The 21352-nt window shown below is 44.3% G+C and overlaps 1 protein-coding gene across 1 annotated transcript in view; it reads right to left on the bottom strand.

Annotated features, from left to right (window-relative positions):
• LOC111973723 (protein FAM222A-like) overlaps window positions 1-21352 on the bottom strand; it is a 69791-nt gene that overhangs the window by 22691 nt on the left and 25748 nt on the right. Inside the window, exon 2 of the mRNA XM_024001111.2 lies at window positions 13545-13699. Within this exon, the coding sequence (XP_023856879.1) occupies window positions 13545-13650 (106 nt within the window). The 5' untranslated portion in view covers window positions 13651-13699. The remainder of the gene's footprint in view (window positions 1-13544; window positions 13700-21352) is intronic.

The raw sequence follows: 21352 nt of genomic DNA, 5'->3' as shown, positions 1-21352 counted from the left end.
GGTCCTATATCAACATAACCTGAAAGGCCGCTCAGCAAGGAAGAAGCCACTGCTCCAAAACCGCCATAAAAAAGCCAGACTACGGTTTGCAAATGCACATGTGGACAAAGACTGTACTTTTTTGGAAGAAATGTCCTCTGGTCTGATGAAACAAAAATAGGATTGTTTGGCCATAATGATCATTGTTATGTTTGGAGGAAAAATTGGAAGGCTTGCAAGCCGAAGAAACACCATCCCAACCGTGAAGCAGGGAGGTGGCTGCATCATGTTGTGGGGTGCTATGCTGCAGGAGGGACTGGTGCACTTCACAAAATAGATGGCATCATGAGGCAGGAAAATTATGTGGATATATTGAAGCTACATCTCAGAACATCAGTCAGGAAGTTAAAGCTTGGTCGCAAATGGATCTTCCAAATGGACAATGACCCCAAGCATACTTCCAAATTGTGGCAAAATGGCTTAAGGCACACAAAGTCAAGGTATTGGCCATCACAAAGCCCTGACCTCAATCCTATAGAAGATTTTGTGGCAGAACTGAAAAAGCGTGTGCGAGCAAGGAGGCCTACAAACCTGACTCAGTTACACCAGCGCTCTCAGGAGAAATGGGCCAAAATTCACTCAACTTATTGTGGGAAGCTTGTGGAAGGCTACCTGAAACGTTTGACCCAAGTTAAAACAATTTAAGCAATGCTACCAATACTAATTGAGTTGGAGGAAACAGGTACAAAAGTATTTATATCCACAGTAAAACGAGTCCTATATCAACATAACCTGAAAGGCCGCTCAGCAAGGAAGAAGCCACTGCTCCAAAACCGCCATAAAAAAGCCAGACTACGGTTTGCAACTGCACATGGGGACAAAGACTGTACTTTTTGGAGAAATGTCCTCTGGTCTGATGAAACAAAAATAGGATTGTTTGGCCATAATGATCATTGTTATGTTTGGAGGAAAAATTGGAAGGCTTGCAAGCCGAAGAACACCATCCCAACCGTGAAGCAGGGAGGTGGCTGCATCATGTTGTGGGGGTGCTATGCTGCAGGAGGGACTGGTGCACTTCACAAAATAGATGGCATCATGAGGCAGGAAAATTATGTGGATATATTGAAGCTACATCTCAGAACATCAGTCAGGAAGTTAAAGCTTGGTCGCAAATGGATCTTCCAAATGGACAATGACCCCAAGCATACTTCCAAAGTTGTGGCAAAATGGCTTAAGGACAACAAAGTCAAGGTATTGGCCATCACAAAGCCCTGACCTCAATCCTATAGAAGATTTGTGGGCAGAACTGAAAAAGCGTGTGCGAGCAAGGAGGCCTACAAACCTGACTCAGTTACACCAGCGCTCTCAGGAGAAATGGGCCAAAATTCACTCAACTTATTGTGGGAAGCTTGTGGAAGGCTACCTGAAACGTTTGACCCAAGTTAAACAATTTAAAGGCAATGCTACCAATACTAATTGAGTGTATGTAAACTTCTGACCCACTGGGAATGTGATGAAAGAAATCTACTATTTTTGACAATTCACATTCTTAAAATAAAGTGGTGATCCTAACTGACCTAATATAGGGAATTTTTTATTACAAATTCTTATCTACAATGATAGCCCACCCCGGCGAAGCTGGGCCAATTGTGCGCCGCCCCAATCACAGCCGGATGTGATACAGCCTGGATTCAAACCAGGGACTGTAGTGATGGCTCTGCACTGAGATGCAGTGCCTTTGACCGCTGCGCCACTCGAAAGTATAAAGATAGCCCTATTTGGTAAAAGACCAAGTCCATATTATGGCAAGAACAGCTCAAATAAGCAAAGAGAAACGACAGTCCATCATTACTTTAAGACATGACGGTCAGTCAATACAAAAAAATATGAAGAACTTTGAAAGATTTTTCAAGTGCAGTCGCAAAAACCATCAATCGCTATGATGAAACTAGCTCTCATGAGGACCGCCACAAGAAAGGAAGACCCAGAGTTATCTCTGCTGCAGAGGATAAGTTCATTAGAGTTACCAGCCTCTGAAATTGCAGACCAAATAAATGCTTCACAGGGTTCAAGTGTAATATTCTTGTTAGAAGCGAGTATTGAGTTATTTGTTATAATTAATTGGTATTAGATTTAAAAGGTGATTGAATTGCTCCCGAATTGTAATGTTGTTAATGCATTTCTTTTGAAGAAATGTTTTTGCCTTTCTAGGGAGTTTTTCCTAGCCACCGTGCTTCTACACCTGCATTGCTTGCTGTTTGGGGTTTTAGGCTGGGTTTCTGTACAGCACTTCGAGATATTAGCTGATGTACGAAGGSCTATATAAAATAAACTTGATTTGATTTGATTCTTTAATGTATAAGTGAATAGGTTGGTTTACTTTTAAGTTGGGAGAAAAAGCTGGGACGAAAAAGAGGGAGAGAGACGTTGAGAAAAGGATGGACGTTACATTATGACCGTTGGTGAAGAAAAATGATAAAAGACGTTAAACATAGAACAAAACCCATACCTACCGAGTTTAAGGGAAATACAGATTTTATTTTATAAGAGAGTTGTTATAATTTTGTTAAGACTTAGTAAAGACTGAAGCTATCATCTCATCGTGGAGGTATTTGACAGCCTTGAGGTTAGCCTAGCATCGTGTGACACCGAGAGAGAATTGCTTGGGAAAGATTAACGAGTTCATGTTCCCATGGGATTTCGGTTACTGCGAAAGAGTACTGTCTGCATTGATAGCTGTGCTCGCTGTGGATCTTGTGAGGAAACCTGCAAGGTACTGCCATCCTTCACTGAGGGAATATCTACGAGTAGTGAGTAACCACAACGGTGGGGTGCTTCTGGACTTTATGTGTGTCATCATTTTTTGAGCTCCAACGCGCCAACGGGGTTAAGCAAGCTTGAAACAATTTGGACATGGGTTGTGCACGACTCATTGGGGTTTATTATTTACTATTTATTTTGATGTGGTGCTTTGAAAATGTAATAATACACATCTTGAACCTTATGTTGCCTTGGTGGAGTCATTTACTGTTTCAATTTAATTTAATGCATGGGAAAGTATATCCTTATACAAAAACAAAAATCTATAGTCATTCCATCTGAAGTTAAAACCCTATTTGTCATCACCCTAGATAGTTTACAATAGGGATTCTTATTGGAGATGTCCTTCTCACCTAACATCCCATGCTGTTGAGATATTCTACGTAAGTTAATATCGTGAAAGTCAAATTCGAGACTGGTAAGAGGGTTACACAAGTAACAGACATCTCAACATCAACTGTTCAGAAGAGACTGTGAATCAGGCCTTCATGGTCAAATTGCTGAAAATAAACCACTACTAAAGGACACGAATAAGAAGAAGAGACTTGAATGGGCCAAGAAACACGAGCAATGGACATTAGACTGGCGGAAATTTGTCCTTTGGTCTGGAGTCCAAATTGGAGATGTTTGATTCCAACAACCGTGCCTTTGTGAGATGCGGTGTGGGTGAAAGGATGATCGCCGCATGTGTATTTCCCACCGTAAAGCATGGAGGAGGATGTGTTGCATCAGATGACCTGGCCTCCACAATCCCCCAACCTTAACCAAATTGAGATGTTTTGGGATGAGTCGGACCGCAGAGTGAAGGAAAAGCAGCCAACAAGTGCTCAGCATATGTGGGAACTCCTTCAAGACGGTTGAAGCTGGTTGAAAATGCCAAGAGTGGGAAAGGCTGTTATCAAAGCAAAGGGTGGCAATTTGAAGAATCTCAAATATAAAACATATTTTGATTTGTTTAACACTTTTTGGGTTACTACATGATTCCATATGTGTTATTTCATAGTTTTAATGTCTTCACTATTATTCCACAATGTAGAAAATAGTAAAAATTAAGAAAAACCCTTGAATGAGTAGGTGTTCTAAAACTTTTGACCGGTAGTGTATCTGTACTGTTAGTTCCTCTATTTCATTTTTTAAGATAAAAACAATTTAGGTTAAAAGAGTTTGTTTTAAAAGATGAGTATTGAATTGCATGGCTGATTTGGTTAATTACTTGCTTGGAGATGACATCTAAAAGATTTGGTATGTAGGCTAGCTATAATTGTTCAGATTCTTATGAAAGTTCATGATGACAAAGATATCTTGAATTATGATTGTGATGCATAGGCCTACAAACAGTACTTGCAGGAAAATAAGTCAGCCTCACCCCACCCCCCATCTGTGAACTCCCTGTCTCTGATGGCTACTCGACTAGTAACAGAAATATAGATCTCCCCTCGGATCTATCACAGCCAGCTACAGAACCATGGCGCTATGTAAAAAATGGATTTAGACATTAAAAAGTAAAAAAACAACTCATATGACTCCTAATTGTTATCTTTAATTTCAAAAAGGTCATTCTCACCTCAAATCCAATCAAATAATTTCCTGGCAAATGTTGGATTTGTGCTTCCTTCCTTCAGCCTCCTGGCACTGATCACCTCAGGCTCAGGCCTATGAGAGCAACTTCATTGTCATAAATTAGCTTCAACAACTGTCCTTCTGGAAGGTTCTCCCATCTCCACAGAGGAACTCTGGATTCTGTCAGAGTGACCATCGGTCAGGGAGGTGACCAAGAACCCAAGGCTCTTCTCCACCGATTGCTCAGTTTGGCCGGGCGGCCAGCTCTAGGAAGTCTTGGTCGTTCCAAACTTCTTCCATTTAAAGAATGATGGCCAGTGTTCTTGGGGACTTTCAATGCTGCAGACATTTTTTGGTACCCTTCCCCAGATCTGTTTCTCGACACAATCCTGACTTGGAGCTCTATGGATCTCATGGCTTGGTTTTTGCTCTGACATGCACCGTCAACTGTGGGACCTTATATAGACAGATATGTGCCTTTCTAAATCATGTCCAATCAAGTTGTAGAAACATCTCAAGGATGATCAATGGTAACAGGATGCACCTGAGCTCAATTTCACTTCTCATGGCAAAGGGTCTGAATACTTATGTAAATAAGGTATTTCTGTTTTCTATTTTTAATACATTTGAAAACATTTCTAAAAACCTGTTTTAGCTTTGTCATTATGGGGGATTGTGTGTAGATTAATGAGGATTTTAAAAATGTAATCCATTTTAGAATAAGGCTGTAACGTAACAAAATGTGGAAAAAGTCAAGGGGTCTGAATACTTTCCGAATGCACTGTATATAGCGATATAGTGACGTCCATTGTTTTTATTTTCTATTTGGTATTTATCGCTATACCCAGACGTTAATCAATCAACTAATTTGTTGGTTTGATGTAGCAACATGCCTTTTATGGGCTGTAGGGGAAATGACTGAGGATTGATTGATTCTGAAGGAGTTCCCTGTGCACAGGGCCTAGCACACATACAAAATCCTGTTTATAACAGATTATCCAAACCACCCCTCTCCAGTTGAACCTTACTTCCTCTAGTAGCTAGCACTGTGCATCATTTTAGAAGAGTCTGGATTTTCTCCCTCTCTCTACCTCCCATCTCTCGCTCTTGCACTCTCTCTCACCCAGAGTAAGTGAGTTCCTTTTGGGGTGCTTGCAGAGTGAAATCACCTTGTGGCGAACACTTTATTATCTGTAGTCAAAGCGTCACCACAAATAGCATTCTACACACACGTGTCACTTCCCATTTGTCTGCGCTCAGGCTGCATTAGCAGAGCCCCGGCCGAGCCCAAAGCAGAGCCCTGCAGACACCACTGCTACAATACTCAAGTGTTACCATTATTAGGATTATTATTAGACAGAGTAGTCCTAGTAACGCTGGTGGTCATGTCATAATGGTACCTTTATAGTGATTTTGTTATCCAGAGAGACCGTTTCCATATGTCACCACCACAAAATTCCTATGGCTGAGTTATTCAAATGAAGCTTTCTTGCTAAATATTTCTTGTTGTTGGTCATCTTAGCTCAGTGTTGTTTGTGCAGCATATGTCATAGACAGACTGTATAGAGGATAAACAGAGGTGTGTCTGAAATGGCACTCTATTCCATATGGGCCCTAGTAAAAAACACAGCACTATATAAGGAATAGGGCTCTGGTCAAAAGTAATGCACTATATAGGGGATAGGGTGCAATTTCACATGCAGCCAAATAGTTTAAAAAAACTCCCCACATTTAAAAAAGGAGGTCGCTGACTATCTTCAACAGTGATTCTAGTCCTCCATCTCCCGGGTTGAGCAGATAGCGAGACCAACAGAGAGAGACAGAGAGCTGGCCGAGCCGGTCCCCCTTTGTGTTGGCTGGGGAGGAGGAATGCAGGACGTCAGCAGTAGCCATGTCGGCTCTATTGTGGGACGGAGGCCCGTGTACCAAACAAACACCGAATCTGGGGCAACATGTTTACCCCCACAATTCACACGACCCCGATAAACAAAACAGGCCAAACAAAAAGAGCTATGCCAAAAAACAGGAGTTCAATTGAATTTTTAGAAAAATTAAAAAAAATAACATTTACAATCTCACGCCGCCGGCAAAGCCCATAGACCCGACCTCATTTCAAGCACCGAGACACGCCAGTCTTTATTCACCAGCCTGTCCTTCGGTTAAAATGGAGTGTACCCGAGGGGAGTCTGGGCCTGGTACAGTGCATGGTTCTGGGGGGGGGGGGGATGGCATGGCGGTATGGCTGTGACGAGCCTGGCCACCCTCATTGTACACACAGCATGTTCTATAAAGCAGAGCTTTATCAGCAAATCCCAGAGTCAGCAGCACCAGCGAGTGGGGGGGGCTGTCATGCGTTGCGACTTGCACACCAGCCAATATTGTCATGTGTGATTAGGCCTGTGCTCACGAGCCCGTGAACTCATTCCTGTGGCATCAAAGTCACCCCAGCCCCCTTATCTCTCCCTCCCTCGTCTCTGTCCGTTTCTCTCCCACTCCGCCCAGCCCCCTCCAACACAATGTGCCCCCATTGCCCTGTTAGAAGCTGCGCTCCAGTGCCCAGGGACACAGAGCCAACATTCAACATCAACCCAGACTGGTTTTCATTTCCAAAACAGTAGTGTTGGCCTTTTTATACGCTAATGATCCCTGATCTCACACACACACAAGCATGCACTGGGGCACTAGTTTCAATCACAACACACCTCTCCAGATGATAGCCTTGATAAATAGGAACAAAAGGAGTCTCTGTGTAAAGCCACACACACCAGCTATATCATCTATGATGACAACAAGGCACCTCTTCTGTCCTGGCTGCTGTCTTTCAATAATATTTGCGACTGTGCTACACTATTTCCTCAAAATTGCTACACAAGGGGAGCAGAGCCGGCGGCATGCACACACAAACACACAGCACCCATCCTCCACAAACTCAAGTAACCCAGAGTTTGAGTACGGGACCTGAGGACTGGAGATTGTAGGAGCACACAGAGCCAGAGACAAGAGGCAGGCAGGCAGGCAGGCAGAGCAGCAGAGGGAGAGGAGGGAAGGCCGGCTCTGGGCAGGACTGTCAGACTGGAGAAGGCCTGCAGGTAAATGGGAGAAGGCACCCGCAGGCTGCCTGAGGCAAAAGCCCAGGCCCTTCTGTTCTATCATTTAGGAGACAAGTCCTCCACTGATTCCCAATTAATTATTAACGCTGTACAGACAACAAGGCCCTCCACCAGCGGGGGAGACACACAGAGAGAGAGAGAGACAGAGAGAGACAGACATACCTTTAATGACTCAATGCAGGTCAGAAAGGAAACTTCCAATCTGGATGGATACCGGTCTGGATATATGAGTAAGGAGAAATTGAGTGTTCTCTCTACATAAATCCTTCTGTCACTTAAAAGCACAGTGTGGTTTGGATGGATGACTCGTTTTAGCCCTTAGGGATCCACAGAGCAGTAGTGACAGCCAGGGTCAGCAAGAACACTCACATCTGACACAGCTACTGTACACTGCTGTAGTCATGATACCTCAGATGGCCAACCCCCTTACACATGCACACAATACAGTGAGGTAAGAGTATTACAGCATTGTTAATTATCCACATTTTGATGAAGAAAGAGTCCTTCCCTTGGCAGTGATAGGCTGCCATATCTCAGCGACAATAGAATGTCACAGCCAGCACACAGTGATAGAATGTGTTACTGCCCTGCACCTGCGATACCAAAATGCCATCTAGCTGGGAACGGGGAGCCTACAGTACATTTCCAAACCAAGTCCCAGTGTGGCCAAAACTAGAGTGGTGGCCTGCTTTCTGGAGCCTCACTGCCCTATGAAGAAACACCACCCCCACGCCACCGCCACCGCCGTGCCCCATAAACAGACGGTAGAGGGCAGAGCGAAGGGGCATGGCACTGTGAGATGCAGCCTGCCGGAAATTATCTTCTGAGTGCCAGCCCTGAGATGCCCGCCACCCTCCTGGCACAATGGAGTGCCAGTGGGCATGAGACAGGCTGCTGGTGCGTGTACTGTATTTCCAGACTGTGTCCATCCACCAAACCACCCACCCAGGTTCAAATAGTTGTTTTCTTTCAAACATATTTGAGTGCTTGATCGCAATTTGCACTTTTGGGACTATTCCATTAGTTCCATGGCGCCAGGCAAGCGTCAATCGAGCGCAGGTGAAGTAGTTACATCATGATTTTTTACATTTGTTTTATTTATGTGAGTAGCTGTTACACTTAGTGGTACTGAGGGGGTGTGACATGGAACGCTTGGCTGTCAATCACCTCTCACTTTGAGAAAGGCCACTTTAACAGCTCTCCCTGTTCCCTAACGCGGAATAAATGGAATAATGATGGCGGCCGGCCATGTGCAGTGAGTCTGTGGAATTCCAAACGGGAGATGGAAGAGGCAGTTCAATCAGTGGGGAAAGGTCAAGTGCATGCAAATTCTCCCCGGGTACACTGCTCCTCCCCTCTCTCCATTTCCACTCCAGTCCTCTCTCCCTCCGGGCTCAAAGGCAATCAGGGAAAAGGTTGTCATTTCTGCTGCCACATTTAAGTATTCTACAGAAAACCTTTCCCTTTTTCTCCCCATAACAGGCTGTGGAGGTATCCGATTGGATATGGAAAGGTAATTCTACTGTCATGTTTACCTCTGGCTCAAACACCAGAGAGAGAGTGGTAGATAGGGTGCTTTTTCAGACACAGACTATTCCCTATATAGTGCACTACTTTTTGACTTTGAGGGCCAATAGAATATCAGCATAGAAATAGATTTTCATAAATGTATTTCCTGTTCTAGCCAATCTATGTCTATGGATACCAGGCATGTAGTGAACCTAGGATATCAGCATAGAACTAGATGATTAGAATGGACATTACCATTCATTTTGACACGTTCTAGTTATTCTATTTCTACTGATGCCATAGAAACCCTCTGTGCACCTCCATGATTGGCTCTCGAGGCCTGCTGGATGATGATATCAGCGTGCCTTCTGGACGTGGGGTAGAATCAGGGCCTGCTGTTGGCTAGAGGCACGACACAGATTGAGCCGAAAGTCTGATCCAATCAGGGGGCAGACACAGGAGCGTCTGTGACATGTGCGGTCTAACAAGGGCAGGACCTACGGCGGACTGACCGGGGAAAGAACCCACGACGTGCAGATCCCAATCTGACAGGGCTGGCACAAACACGCCATATTGATAGCCACGAGCGTCATGGTCACTCCTGCTGATCTTGCCGACATCAAACAAACCATACAATGAAATAAGAGAATAAAATGACCTGGACAGTGAACACATTCTCATCAAATTGTTACATTCTCAAATTCTCATCAAGTTGTTACATTCTTATGTTGGTGAGATGAGAAGTTGACCTGCTGTAGAGAGTACAGTAGCCTCTGTCTGGGACTATAAAAAGGTTCTATCCTCTCCTCCAAATGAATGGCTGCTGAGCTGTGGTCCCTCCTGACCAGCCCCCTTAAGGGCCCTACACACGCTTTCAAACAGAGCTACGGAGCGTCAAATACGGTGTGTAGCGGCCTTTCGTTGTGGCCCTCAGCTTCTCTCTTAGCCCTCAGCTACACCCTTCTCTGTCTACACCTCCCTATTTAGAGAGAGGCCGGTTCCACAACCATGAAGGCCTAGGGACCTGAAGGCTGAGACAAATAAGCCTAGGTGCCTGGGGACTGGAAACTACGTTCAGTGGCATCCCTCTCCCCCTACAGGCCCAGGGCCTTCCCTCTCTCTCCTCTGACTGGTCTCGGTGCCCTCTCTCTGGGGGAGAACGGCCTGAAGAGAGACACTGGCTCCACTGCCATGTCCGCCCCTGCTTCTCACGAAGTGCCGCGTATAGTGGCAGACGTGATGGGGAGGGGAGGACGGGAAGGGGGGTGCTACAAATGTCCCATAAGGGGAGATTTAATAAAAAATGACAGGTCCTGGTGTGCGGATAGTGCAGCCCCATACACAGGGAATTTGGGCACGCTGAAAGCAAATGCCTATGATTTATAATTTAAGTAATTCCTCCCCACTCTTAATTCCACGGCCAGAGAGCAAGAGAAGAGATTTTTTTTAAAATCTAAAGGCCCCAGTGAGGCTAATCCAATAGGATATTTTTAAAGGTCCAGTGCAGTCAAAACCTAGATATTTCAGTGTTTTATATATATTTCCACACTATGAGGTTGGAATAATACTGTGAAAATGGTGATAATGCCCCTTTGGTATAAGAGCTGTTTGAAAAGACCACCTGAAATTTTTGCTGGTTTTGGTGGGATGGAGTTTTGGCCTTCCATGGTGGCGTCACCATGCGGTAAATTAGTTAGACTACTAATAGAAAGGGAGGTTCAAACCTCTCTGCCAATGACAGCTACATTTCAGTTTTCCCCTCCCCACCCAGACAGTCCTAGCCAATTTTTTTCTTGAGAAATTGCCCTTTGCTAAGAGCTATTTTTATTTATTTTAGACCATTTTAACTGAAAACAATCACAGTAAGGTATTTAATTGTTACCCAGAAAACATTTGATATCGAGATAAAAATGGCTGCATTGGACCTTTAAAGGCAGGGAGTCAATGTCATTTTAAAAAGCCAGTCTCTCGCTCTCGTTCTCCCCCCATCGCTCTCCCACTCCCCATCTTTCTTTTCTTCTCTACATCCCGATCTCCCCATTTCTTTCTCTCCCTCATCACCCTCTCTTCATCTCTCTCGCTCTCCTGGCCCAGATGCAGAGCAGACTGTGATAATGGAAACATCCCTCTCTTTCCGCCTCCCGTTTCTCCAGCTAAGCTCTATGCGCTCGGGGGAAATTGATTGTCTGGCGAGCCGATCTGAACTCTTCCCGCTGATGGCGAAGCCAGTTAAGTCCTTTTTTATTGAGGGTATGAGGGATTTTTAATGGGAGTCGCATCAATGAACTGTGCAGCTGCTCAGCATCGCTGCCCCCCTCACCCACCACCACCCCCTCACCATCCCCCCACTCACTGCTTTTCTGCAAAGGACAGCAGATGCAAATGGCAGAGCAGCTCACCTCTCCTGCCACTGCCAGGTAATAATCTCCCTCACATCCTATTTCTCTCTGTGAGGGGGTGGTGTCTGGCAGGCAGGTAGGCAGAGACAGGCATCACTCGGGCTACTAAGAGCCAGGGTCACTTTACCCCACAACCCCCACTCCTCCTCCCTCAGCTCAAACTGGGCCAGAGGGTGATCAATCGACGGGGACCTAGCTTTGCACGAAGGAGCCCAGTGTGTGTGCCCACGATCCCCCTGGCCAAAGCTGACATCTGCCTCTCCGCACCCCTTTTGAGCCTGGCTGAACAATCCCCTCTCTCATTGAAGGGCCAGTGGCTGTAAAGTACAGTACAATGCTGAAATCCAACACTCAGTCTCACCTCCGCGGGACAGAAAGGAGGCCATTCTTCTCAAATCCACTCATTATATATGACCAGAGTGGTAATCTTTCAATCAAAGGGTTTAACAGGTGGAGAGAGAAAGAGAGAGAGAGAGCGAGAGAGAGAGAGACTGTTATTTTTCTCTATTGATTCCATCTGACTCCCACTGGCTGCTCTTCAATAAGAGGCCTGAGGAGGAAGTGGGCTAATCCTGTCCAAATTGGAGGGAGAAGGAATCGATTAAGACAGCCATTGCCTCCCTCTTTTTCTCTTACTCTCCATTTCTCCCCTCTGACTCATTCTCACAGCCCTCCCTCTTTCTTCTCTGTCTCTCTCACTTTCTGGAAGCTCATTAGGGAACCTGGCTGGAACTCATGCCAACAGTACCTGTTCCATTCCCATGGAACCAGGACACACACACCCCTTTGATCTCAACCTTGGCACATACTTGAAAAACATACACACACGTAGATCGGAACAAAAGCAACACTGACCTTGTCCTCTCATTCCCCTTTGACAGTTGAACCAATCATGTGTATTACATGGGGTTGTGTGACACTTACCCCTCAGGCTGAGGTGTCGCGCTTGTGTCGCCTCACTAGCTAGCTTGACGTGGCGCAATCGGCTAAAACGCTTGAGGAGGGCAGTCATGTGAGTTTGGGAGGCAGAGGTCCCTAGTTCAGGCCAGGTATGTTGTAATTTATTTACTGTGTTGAAAATGTATTTCTCTGAAGCTAGCTGGTTGTTGTACTCCCATCTTGAGTCTTGGTTCACGTTACTGTAAAATAAAAACAATTGTTTCTCGTGATATTTATTCTATGTAAAACTATACGATCACATTGTGTTATTATAGCCATGTCTGCCCTCTCATTTATGATTATGGCGAAGACAGAGCTGAGGGAATGCAAATTCATAATCGTCTGATTCTAACTTGAACACCTACGCTGTGTGCTTTATTGCCAGACTATAATAAATGGGGCAATTGCCTGAACCCGATGATCCTGTGTATGCCTGTGTCAGTCCTGCAAAGTAGCAACAGTCAAAAATCTAGGGGTTACACATGCAACAGGAAGATGTATACATAAGCGGGCCAGACCCACTAGTCGCGGTTAAATAGCGTCATGCGGATGTCCAACAGTATGTTTTTCTCTAGTGGAATTTTTTTATTTTACTACTAGTGATATGTTGTTGACAATTAGGGCTATTAGCAGGTGGAATTGTAACATGTTTAAGCTTTTGTAAACTGAGGTTGAAAATGCTAGGTTAACTCCTTCTCTCCATCCGCCTTCCCTTTTAAATCGGCTTGCCATGCAAACATAGGCCACTAAAGACTCTTGGAGCGTTCTATAAGCGGAACAGCCCCCTCCACCACCGACACACACACACACAGGACAGTCTCATTCCACTAAAGGGCTAATCCCGAGGCTTCAGGGAAATTAGGCAGAAAGTCACCTTCCAGGGGAATACAGCAGCTTTCTTTAATCCTTAGCTGATCCAAACTAGTTTCTTTCCCCTTCATTTCCATAACAACTTCCCATGGCCAGTCCCTTTATATACAGTATTTTATGAGGGGGACTTTTGGGGATTTTAGAACCCCACAAGGATAGAAGAACCAACACACACACGCACACCTACACAGTCACCGAGGGCCAGGGAGGCACGTTAAACTCTGCACAGTCAGCACAGCTAAACAGTCCCTCTATTCACAATGAGTAACAACATAGCAACACCAAGGTCTCCCTCTACCAAATCAAATACATTGGGAAACCTAACAAAACTCCTGACCCTTCTTTGTATTGGACTCACATTTTCGGCTGAGAGCTTGAGGTGGCTCCAGGGCCTTGCTGACGCACAAGGGGTACTGGGAGGATGGGATTGGAGGGTTCTGCCTCCTCTGCAGGCAGGCCAGCATGGCAGGGGGGCGGGCGGACAACTACAACTGGGGGACTGCCAAGGCCAACCTGGGGGAGAGAGAGAGAGAGAGGGGGTTGAAGAAAGAATGTGAGAAAAGCAGGAGGATTTAGAAGAAGCAAAGCTCCATGGGCATGGAGGTCTGTGAAGTTCAGTGGTGGACTGGGACTGGCTCTATGCCACCTACAACTGTCTGCCTGCCTAGCAACTTGGACAGGGATAGCTCTATGCCACCTACAACTGTCTGCCTGCTTAGAAACTGGGACTGGAACTGGCTCTATGCCACCTACAACTGCACTGGTCCGGGGGCAGCAGAGTCAGACAGGTTAGGAGGAGTAGAGTCCAACCTCTGACATTTATAAATAGGACGTCTGCTTGAGCCTGACTTCTGTCTATGGTGACTGCATTATCTATAGACAGCTAAATGGTAATGCTGAGAAAAGAGCAGTCTACCTGCAGAAAGTTAACATGGGACCACACTGGGAGAATGTCAGCAAAGGCCTGGGGGACCAAGATCCTAAAGTCCCCAAAGGTCCCCACAAAGATAGTAAAACAAGGAAAAGTCTTCCTCTCGGGGACATTTTCGATGTCCCCATGAGGACAAAGGCTGTTTTAAGGTTAGAGGTTAGAATTAGGGTTACAGTTAGGGTTAGGAGTTAGGGTAAGGGGTTAGGGAAAATAGGATTTTGAATGGAAATACATTTTAGTTCCCCACAAGGATAGAAGAGCAAAACGTGTGAGTGAAAATGGGTTGGGTGTGCCAGCAGTGCATCAGGTCCAGTGACAGCACTAATCAATCTCCCCCTAGGCTAAACATATCCAGCTCTACCCCCGCTCTAGAGGAACAGAGCCTCTCAAAAAGACCATCAGTGTGGAAACAGAGAACACAACACGCACGCAGCCAGCCAAGATCACCTCCATCAAGGCCCATACACAGACCTGCAGGGCAGCCTCATCCACATAGACTGGATTAGATCGAAATTCAGTCACATATCGCCAATGAGGGATTACACAATGATGAGTGATTACAAGAACCGTGGGCTGAATTAATGACCATAAAGAAGCAAACTGCATCTTCTCATTAGACGTAAACTAACATTTTGTTTGTAAACTAAAAAGAGACGTGCAATGTAAAAACAGTAGGTCAGAACCTCAACCAGACCTAAAACAGTACTGTCTATGATGTTTCAAGCTATTTCTTTCCTCTGTCTAGGACACTGTGCTGATGGAGTCTCCTGACGGCACTGCATGGATATGAATCAGTATCGTTTTCATTACATGAAAACAAAGAGAGCAGGCAAATATTTCACCGGGGCTGTCAATGCTGCCATCTCTCGCTGTGATGCATAGTGGATTATTGAACAATTATTTCTCACGCGCCTGTCAAATGCCGGTCCCTGTTATTCATTTTCCCGGTGAATCACTAGATGAACATTTAGCCACATTCGCTCCAGTACTTAGTATTATAGATTCTAATATGAAAGAAAGGAATTAAAATGATGAGTAAATGACTAGCTGTAACTCTCTAGAACCTGTAGCGGACGTCGAAGGCCTTACTTCAAATTACTATAGCGGCCACGAACGGCCTTGTTTTTCTAACAATATCTGTGTCAATATCGAAAAATGTACATTACCTGTTGTACTCACATGGCTGTTGTCAACCATAAAAAGAGAAACAGGGTTTACTTCACTTCTTAAAATAATGGCGCCGAAGCGGACACAACTTTTAACTGTGAAAGAGGCTGTATCTGTGTTGGTTAGTGATACGGATTCGGACATGTCCTTGCAGATTGAAAAGCGATGATGTTGCGGTGAGTTAAATACAGTAAGTTAAAAGTACATATATGTTTGGTGCTGTCGATGTTTGATGCTGTGGAACAGCTCTCAGATTAGCAAGTCCTGTCATGATAACTTGGTTGGTACAGGCTAGCACATCAGCAGTGGAGCTGGAATGATTGCCCTCTGTCTCATGAATTAGTTGCAGTGTGTATTTAGCTGTATATAGTCACCTAACTAGTTGGTTGTTTTGTCTTGTTTCTACCAATGTAAGTCATATGGAAACAGCCCAAGCTGCTTGTTATAGCTAGCTAGATAGTTAGTCTATCATGCAAGAAAAGTTGTTTTTTTTGTTCGTTTCTTTGCATTATTTGTAACTTATTATTTTACTTATTTTGTACATAATGTTGTTGTTACCATCTCTTATGACCGAAAATAACTTCTGGACATCAGAACTGCAATTACTCACAACGAACTGGCAGAATCCTTTTTTCCTTTAACGAGTCCGATGTGAATGATACTCTGCTTTCCCGGGAACAGGCCCAGATCCCTGTCATTTGCATGAAGAGATGGTGGAGAAAAAAAGGGTCCGGAGGGCAGGCTGCCTTCTGAGAATTGTTAAGCAATCGAATATACCCCCACTGCCTTCCATTCTGCTAGCAAACTTTCAATCTTTGGAAAATAAAATCGATGACCTACGTGGAAGATTAAACTACCAATGGGACATTCAAAACTGTAATATCTTATGCTTCACGGAGTTGTGGCTGAACGACGACATTATCAACATACAGCTGGCTGATTATAACAGTGGCATCTGCTAAGACAAGGGGTGGCGGACTATGTATTTTTGTAAATAACAGCTGGCGTACAATATTTAAGGAAGTCTTGAGGTTTTGCTCGCCTGAGGTAGAGTATCTCATGATAAGCTGTAGACCACACTATCTACGTAGAGAGTTTATCTGTATTTTTCATAGCTGTCTACATACCACCACAGACTGATGCTGGCACTAAGACCGCACTCAATGAGCTGTGTTCTGCCATAATCAAACAGAAAAACGCTCACCCAGAGGCGGCGCTCCTAGTAGCCGGGGGCTTTAATGCAGGGAAACATAAATCTGTCTTACCAAATTTCTATCAGCATGTTAAATGTGCAACCAGAGAGAAAAGAAAATTATAATAAACTCTGGACCACCTTTACTCCACACACAGAGACGCATACAAAGCTCTCCCTCGCCCTCCATTTGGCAAATCTGACCATAATGCTATCCTCCTAATTCCTGTTTACAAGCAAAATTTTAAGCATGAAGCAGCAGTGACTCGATAAATAAAATCTGGTCAGATGAAGCAGATGCTAAGCTTAAGGACTGTTTTGCTAGCACAGACTGGATATGGATTCCTCCGATGGAATTGAGGAGTACGCCACATCAGTCATTGGCTTCATCAATAAGTGCATCGATGACGTCGTCCCCACAGTGACCGTACGTACATACCCCAACCAGAAGCCATGGATTACAGGCAACATCCGCACTGAGCTAAAGGGTAGAGCTGCCACTTTCAAGGAGTGGGACTCTAACCCGGAAGCTTATAAGAAATCCTGCTATACCTTCCGACGAACCATCAAACAAGCAAAGCATCAATACAGGACTAAGATCAAATCATACTAAAACAGGTCTGAAGCTCGTCGGATGTCCAAGCACACCAAGGTCCAAGCACACCAACACAGTCGTGAAGAGGGCACAACAAAACCTATTCCTCCTCAGGAGACTGAAAAGATTTGGCATGGGTCCTCAGATCCTCAAAAGGTTTTACAGCTGCACCATCGAGAGCATCCTGACTGGTTGCATCATTGCCTGGTATGGCAACTGCTCGGCCTCCGACCACAAGGCACTACAGAGGATAGTGCATACAGCCCAGTACATCACTGGGGCCAAGCTTCCTGCCATCCAGGACTACTATACCAGGTGGTGTCAGAGAAAGGCCCTACATTTTCAAAGACTCCAGCCACCCTAGTCATAGACTGTTCTCTCTGCCACCGCACGGCAAGCGGTACCAGAGCGCCAAGTCTAGGTCCATGAGGCTTCTAAACAGCTTCTACCCCCAAGCCATAAGACTCCTGAACAGCTAATCAAAGGACTACCCAGACTATTTGCATTGCCACCCCACCCTCTTATTATCTATGTATAGTCACTATAATAACTCTACCTACATGTACATATCACCTCAATTACGTCGACACCGGTGCCCCTGCACATTGACTCCGTACCATATCCCTTGTATATAGCCCCGCTATCGTTATTTACTGCTACTCTTTAATTATGTTATTCTTATCTTACTTTTTTGGGGGTATTTTCTTAAAACTGCATTGTTGGTTAAGGGCTTTTAGGGATAGGCGTCCCGTCAACGGGACAGTTGTAAATCATGCAGCGCCTTGTCACGATTGCAGATTTTAGAAAAACAAGAAATGTCGGTACATATAAGTGTCTTATATCGGCTGAAAGCTTAAATTCTTGTTAATATAACTGCACTGTCAAATTTACAGTAGCTATTACTGCAAAAAAATGCCATGCTATTGTTTGAGGAGAGCTCCTAACAACAAAACACTTTTTTCACTGCGTTAGGTTTGATAAATTCACCTCTGAAGGTGAAATGTGTACTTACATTCTGAAATCTTGCTCTGGTTTATCATCCAAAAGGGTCCCAAAGATAACATGAAGTGTCGTTTTGTTAGATACAATCCTTTTTCATATCCTAAAAAGATGCATATAGCATGCACGATCGATTTTGTATGTCCACTCGTTCAATTTGCAAAATCTAACCCTAAATGTTGTTTACCTTTACCACACACACACACATCACATTCGTATTTATTCCTCAGAGATCCTAGAATGTAACCAGACTTCACTATATCATCAGGGGTTTAGTATATCCTATAGGTCACCAAATTTGGTCAGAGAGCGACACCTTCATGGGACGCCGATGACGCGGGCGGTCTTCACTTGATCGACTAACTTTGTCAAATAAGCACCAATCGGGGTCAAACAAAGCTAGCTAGATTGCCAATGAGCTGGGCTTTACGGGAGTATCCGGAAACCCCGTATCTGTCGCAAAATGTAGCTGCTAACCTTGTGCGACAGCAAGCCTTTTCCTTTTGGACAAAATGTATAAGAATATGGAGAGTTATGAAGATATGAAAACTGGGTATTTTGCAAATGTTGAACTTATAATATAGCTACTAATACTGAAAAAGCTAAATCAAAGTATACAGATTTGACAATATTCATGCAGAAAAATCTAATGTGAACGTAAATGTCTCCTTCACGATTTGCCCAAATGTACCTGGGTGACTTCACACTAAATGTCATGTAGTTGCTCATACTTAGCATAAGTTATCCGTCTGAAACTTTGCACATACACTGCTGCCATCTTGTGGACATCATCTAAATTACACCGAGTGATGGCTAGATATGGGACCTTCTGTTGCATTTCAAAGATGGTGGTAGATAAAGAAAAAAACAACAGTTTTTTTCTTTGTATTTTCTTTTACCAGATCTATTGTGTTATATTCTCCTGCATTCAATTCACATTTCCACAAACTTCATTTCCTTTCAAATAGTACCAAGAATATGCATATCCTTGCTTCAGGGCCTGAGCTACAGGCAGTTAGATTTAGGTATATCAATTTAGGCTATCCCTAAGAAGATTTATTTTAACACTAAGGTCTACAACTGTTGTATTCGGCGCATTTGATTTGATCTGTCTAATACTAGTTGCATTCACTGAATTGTTGTCAACGTAGGCTACTATTTCTACTTTTTGTGTCAGGCCTGGTCTGTACTAAATCTTATTGAGAGAGGTTATCTACATTTTTAAATAGTCTCTGAATAGTTGTTTGCATTTTTACAGAAGTAATAATCGTTGTCAATCAAATAGCCTACTTTGTGTGGGTTGAGATACTTTCTGAATATTGTCCTCTGGTCACATTTTGGATAATATATTATACTTGGTACATTTTGAGTAAGTAATTTAGTCAAATGTAGGGTTTTGTGTTGGTGTCAATAATTTTTTGATAGTGAGTGTCTTCACACAATGAAAGACAAAATGAGTGTTAGTCTTATTGGCATGAATCATGAATGTGGTATCTTTAAAGAAGAGGTTGTGCTCTTTAAAACTAAGTTAACTTGTAATTTGTTCTTTGTAATGTGTTCTTTGTTTTTGAGCCATGTCTGTTTGTAATGTGAGAAAATTTGCTTTATCAAGAAAATTCTCAACTGCAGCATTATAGAATTATATTGGGGTCTAAACAGTTAGGAGCAAATTTATATATTTTAAATGCACAGATTAAAAGACAAATAAAGAAAGTTCAGAACACTCAATCTAACCAAATGAATCAATATTTCAAATGAATCCTTACTTGGGATCTGTTAGACAAATTGTTATAACATAGTGTACCAACTGAAGCTAGATGTGTGCATGTGCTGTATGCATAGTCAAAGAAGACCTATATGTGCACACACAAAGGGGTTTGAAAAAGAGGAGCACTCTTTCCCCCCGCCAGGTGCCCCTGAAAAGCCCACTAGTGTGCAGTGCCATTTCCGCTCACACACAGAGGCAGCCTGGCCCAAACACTCAGGCACTTTGAGCTCATTACTGGCCATTCACAGGCTAAAAGCCTCTCTCTGTGTCCTCTGTGAAGATACTAATTTCACAACAAGCCCTCCCTCACAGCCCATTCGTTAAAGGCTTATGGTTCAGGGGGATGGGGGGGGCACAAAGCATAGATAGAGACCAAAGACCATCCTCATGGGGAATGCCTCATCTCCCACTCCCTCCCTCTACTAAAATGAAAGACAATTGTGTAACTACCCCTCCATTATTCTCCATTTGCTCTTGCCAAATGTATTCAGAGTCATTATCTTGCTCTCAAAGAGACCGCTTTCCCCTTCCATTTCAAGAACCAATTTTCTCCTATTACAGCCTTAACTTTGAGAGGAGAGGAGGAAGTCGGACTTGTTTGTCACGTCCCCCCGTCCGTTTATCCCCTCCTCTTCACCTATTCTAATCCTAAACAGATGTCTATCAGTGGCAGGAAATACAATTTTACAAAAACCCCAAACAAATGTATGCGCTCACAATGGCCCATCCTTTAACAACCTAAAAACAGATTGTGTACCTGCATGGGAGCAAGTTTGGGTTAACCACTTCGGAAGGTACTGCTAATGGACACACACCACCTGCCCCTATTCACTAATCAAGTACACACACCGTTATTTTATTACACCAATGAGAGGAGAAGTCCAAAGCCAGGAGTATCGGCCCCTGCCCCCATCTGCTAACTCCACTGCCACAGGGTTTGGAATGGGGGGCAGAAGATCCATCTCTGCACAGGGGCGAATAAGCTGGAATAAAGAGACTGTGGGCTGGTGGAAAGGGGGTATTCTCTCAGTTTTAAGGTTGTTAAAGTGGAGCATTGATCACAGGAGATGTCTCCCCCTGTCTAGATAGGCATCCATCCAGGTGGGGAGAGCAAACCGAGAAAAGGGCCGCTCACACTCCAAAAGTGGACGCCATAAAAATAATGTATGAGTAGTGTGTGTGTAGTGTCTGTCAATGCATGTGTGTGCGCGTGTGCATGCGCTATGCCCTGGTGACCCCCCTCATCCACCATAGCAGGCCTGGTCAGGGAGCCTAGTGGCTGGCTGGTAGGGGGCTTGCTTATTGAACAGGGCGGGCTTGGGCCTAATTGAATGGTGACCCACCGGCTCACTGTGGGACGCCCCATGAAGCGCTTTTAACAAGCTGCTGTGTCTCCCCTGTTAATCAGTCCAAACAAGTTAATCCAATAGACACTCAAAGCCCTTTCTTTTCCTTTAACAAGGCACTGCCTCTACCCCCTAATCTCCTAGCTCCCTTCTTTCTCTCTCCTTCTC

Source organism: Salvelinus sp. IW2-2015, linkage group LG15 (assembly GCF_002910315.2).
Source record: "Salvelinus sp. IW2-2015 linkage group LG15, ASM291031v2, whole genome shotgun sequence".
In the NCBI taxonomy this organism is placed as follows: Eukaryota; Metazoa; Chordata; class Actinopteri; order Salmoniformes; family Salmonidae; genus Salvelinus; species Salvelinus sp. IW2-2015.
This window is presented reverse-complemented; position numbering and strand designations above follow the sequence as displayed.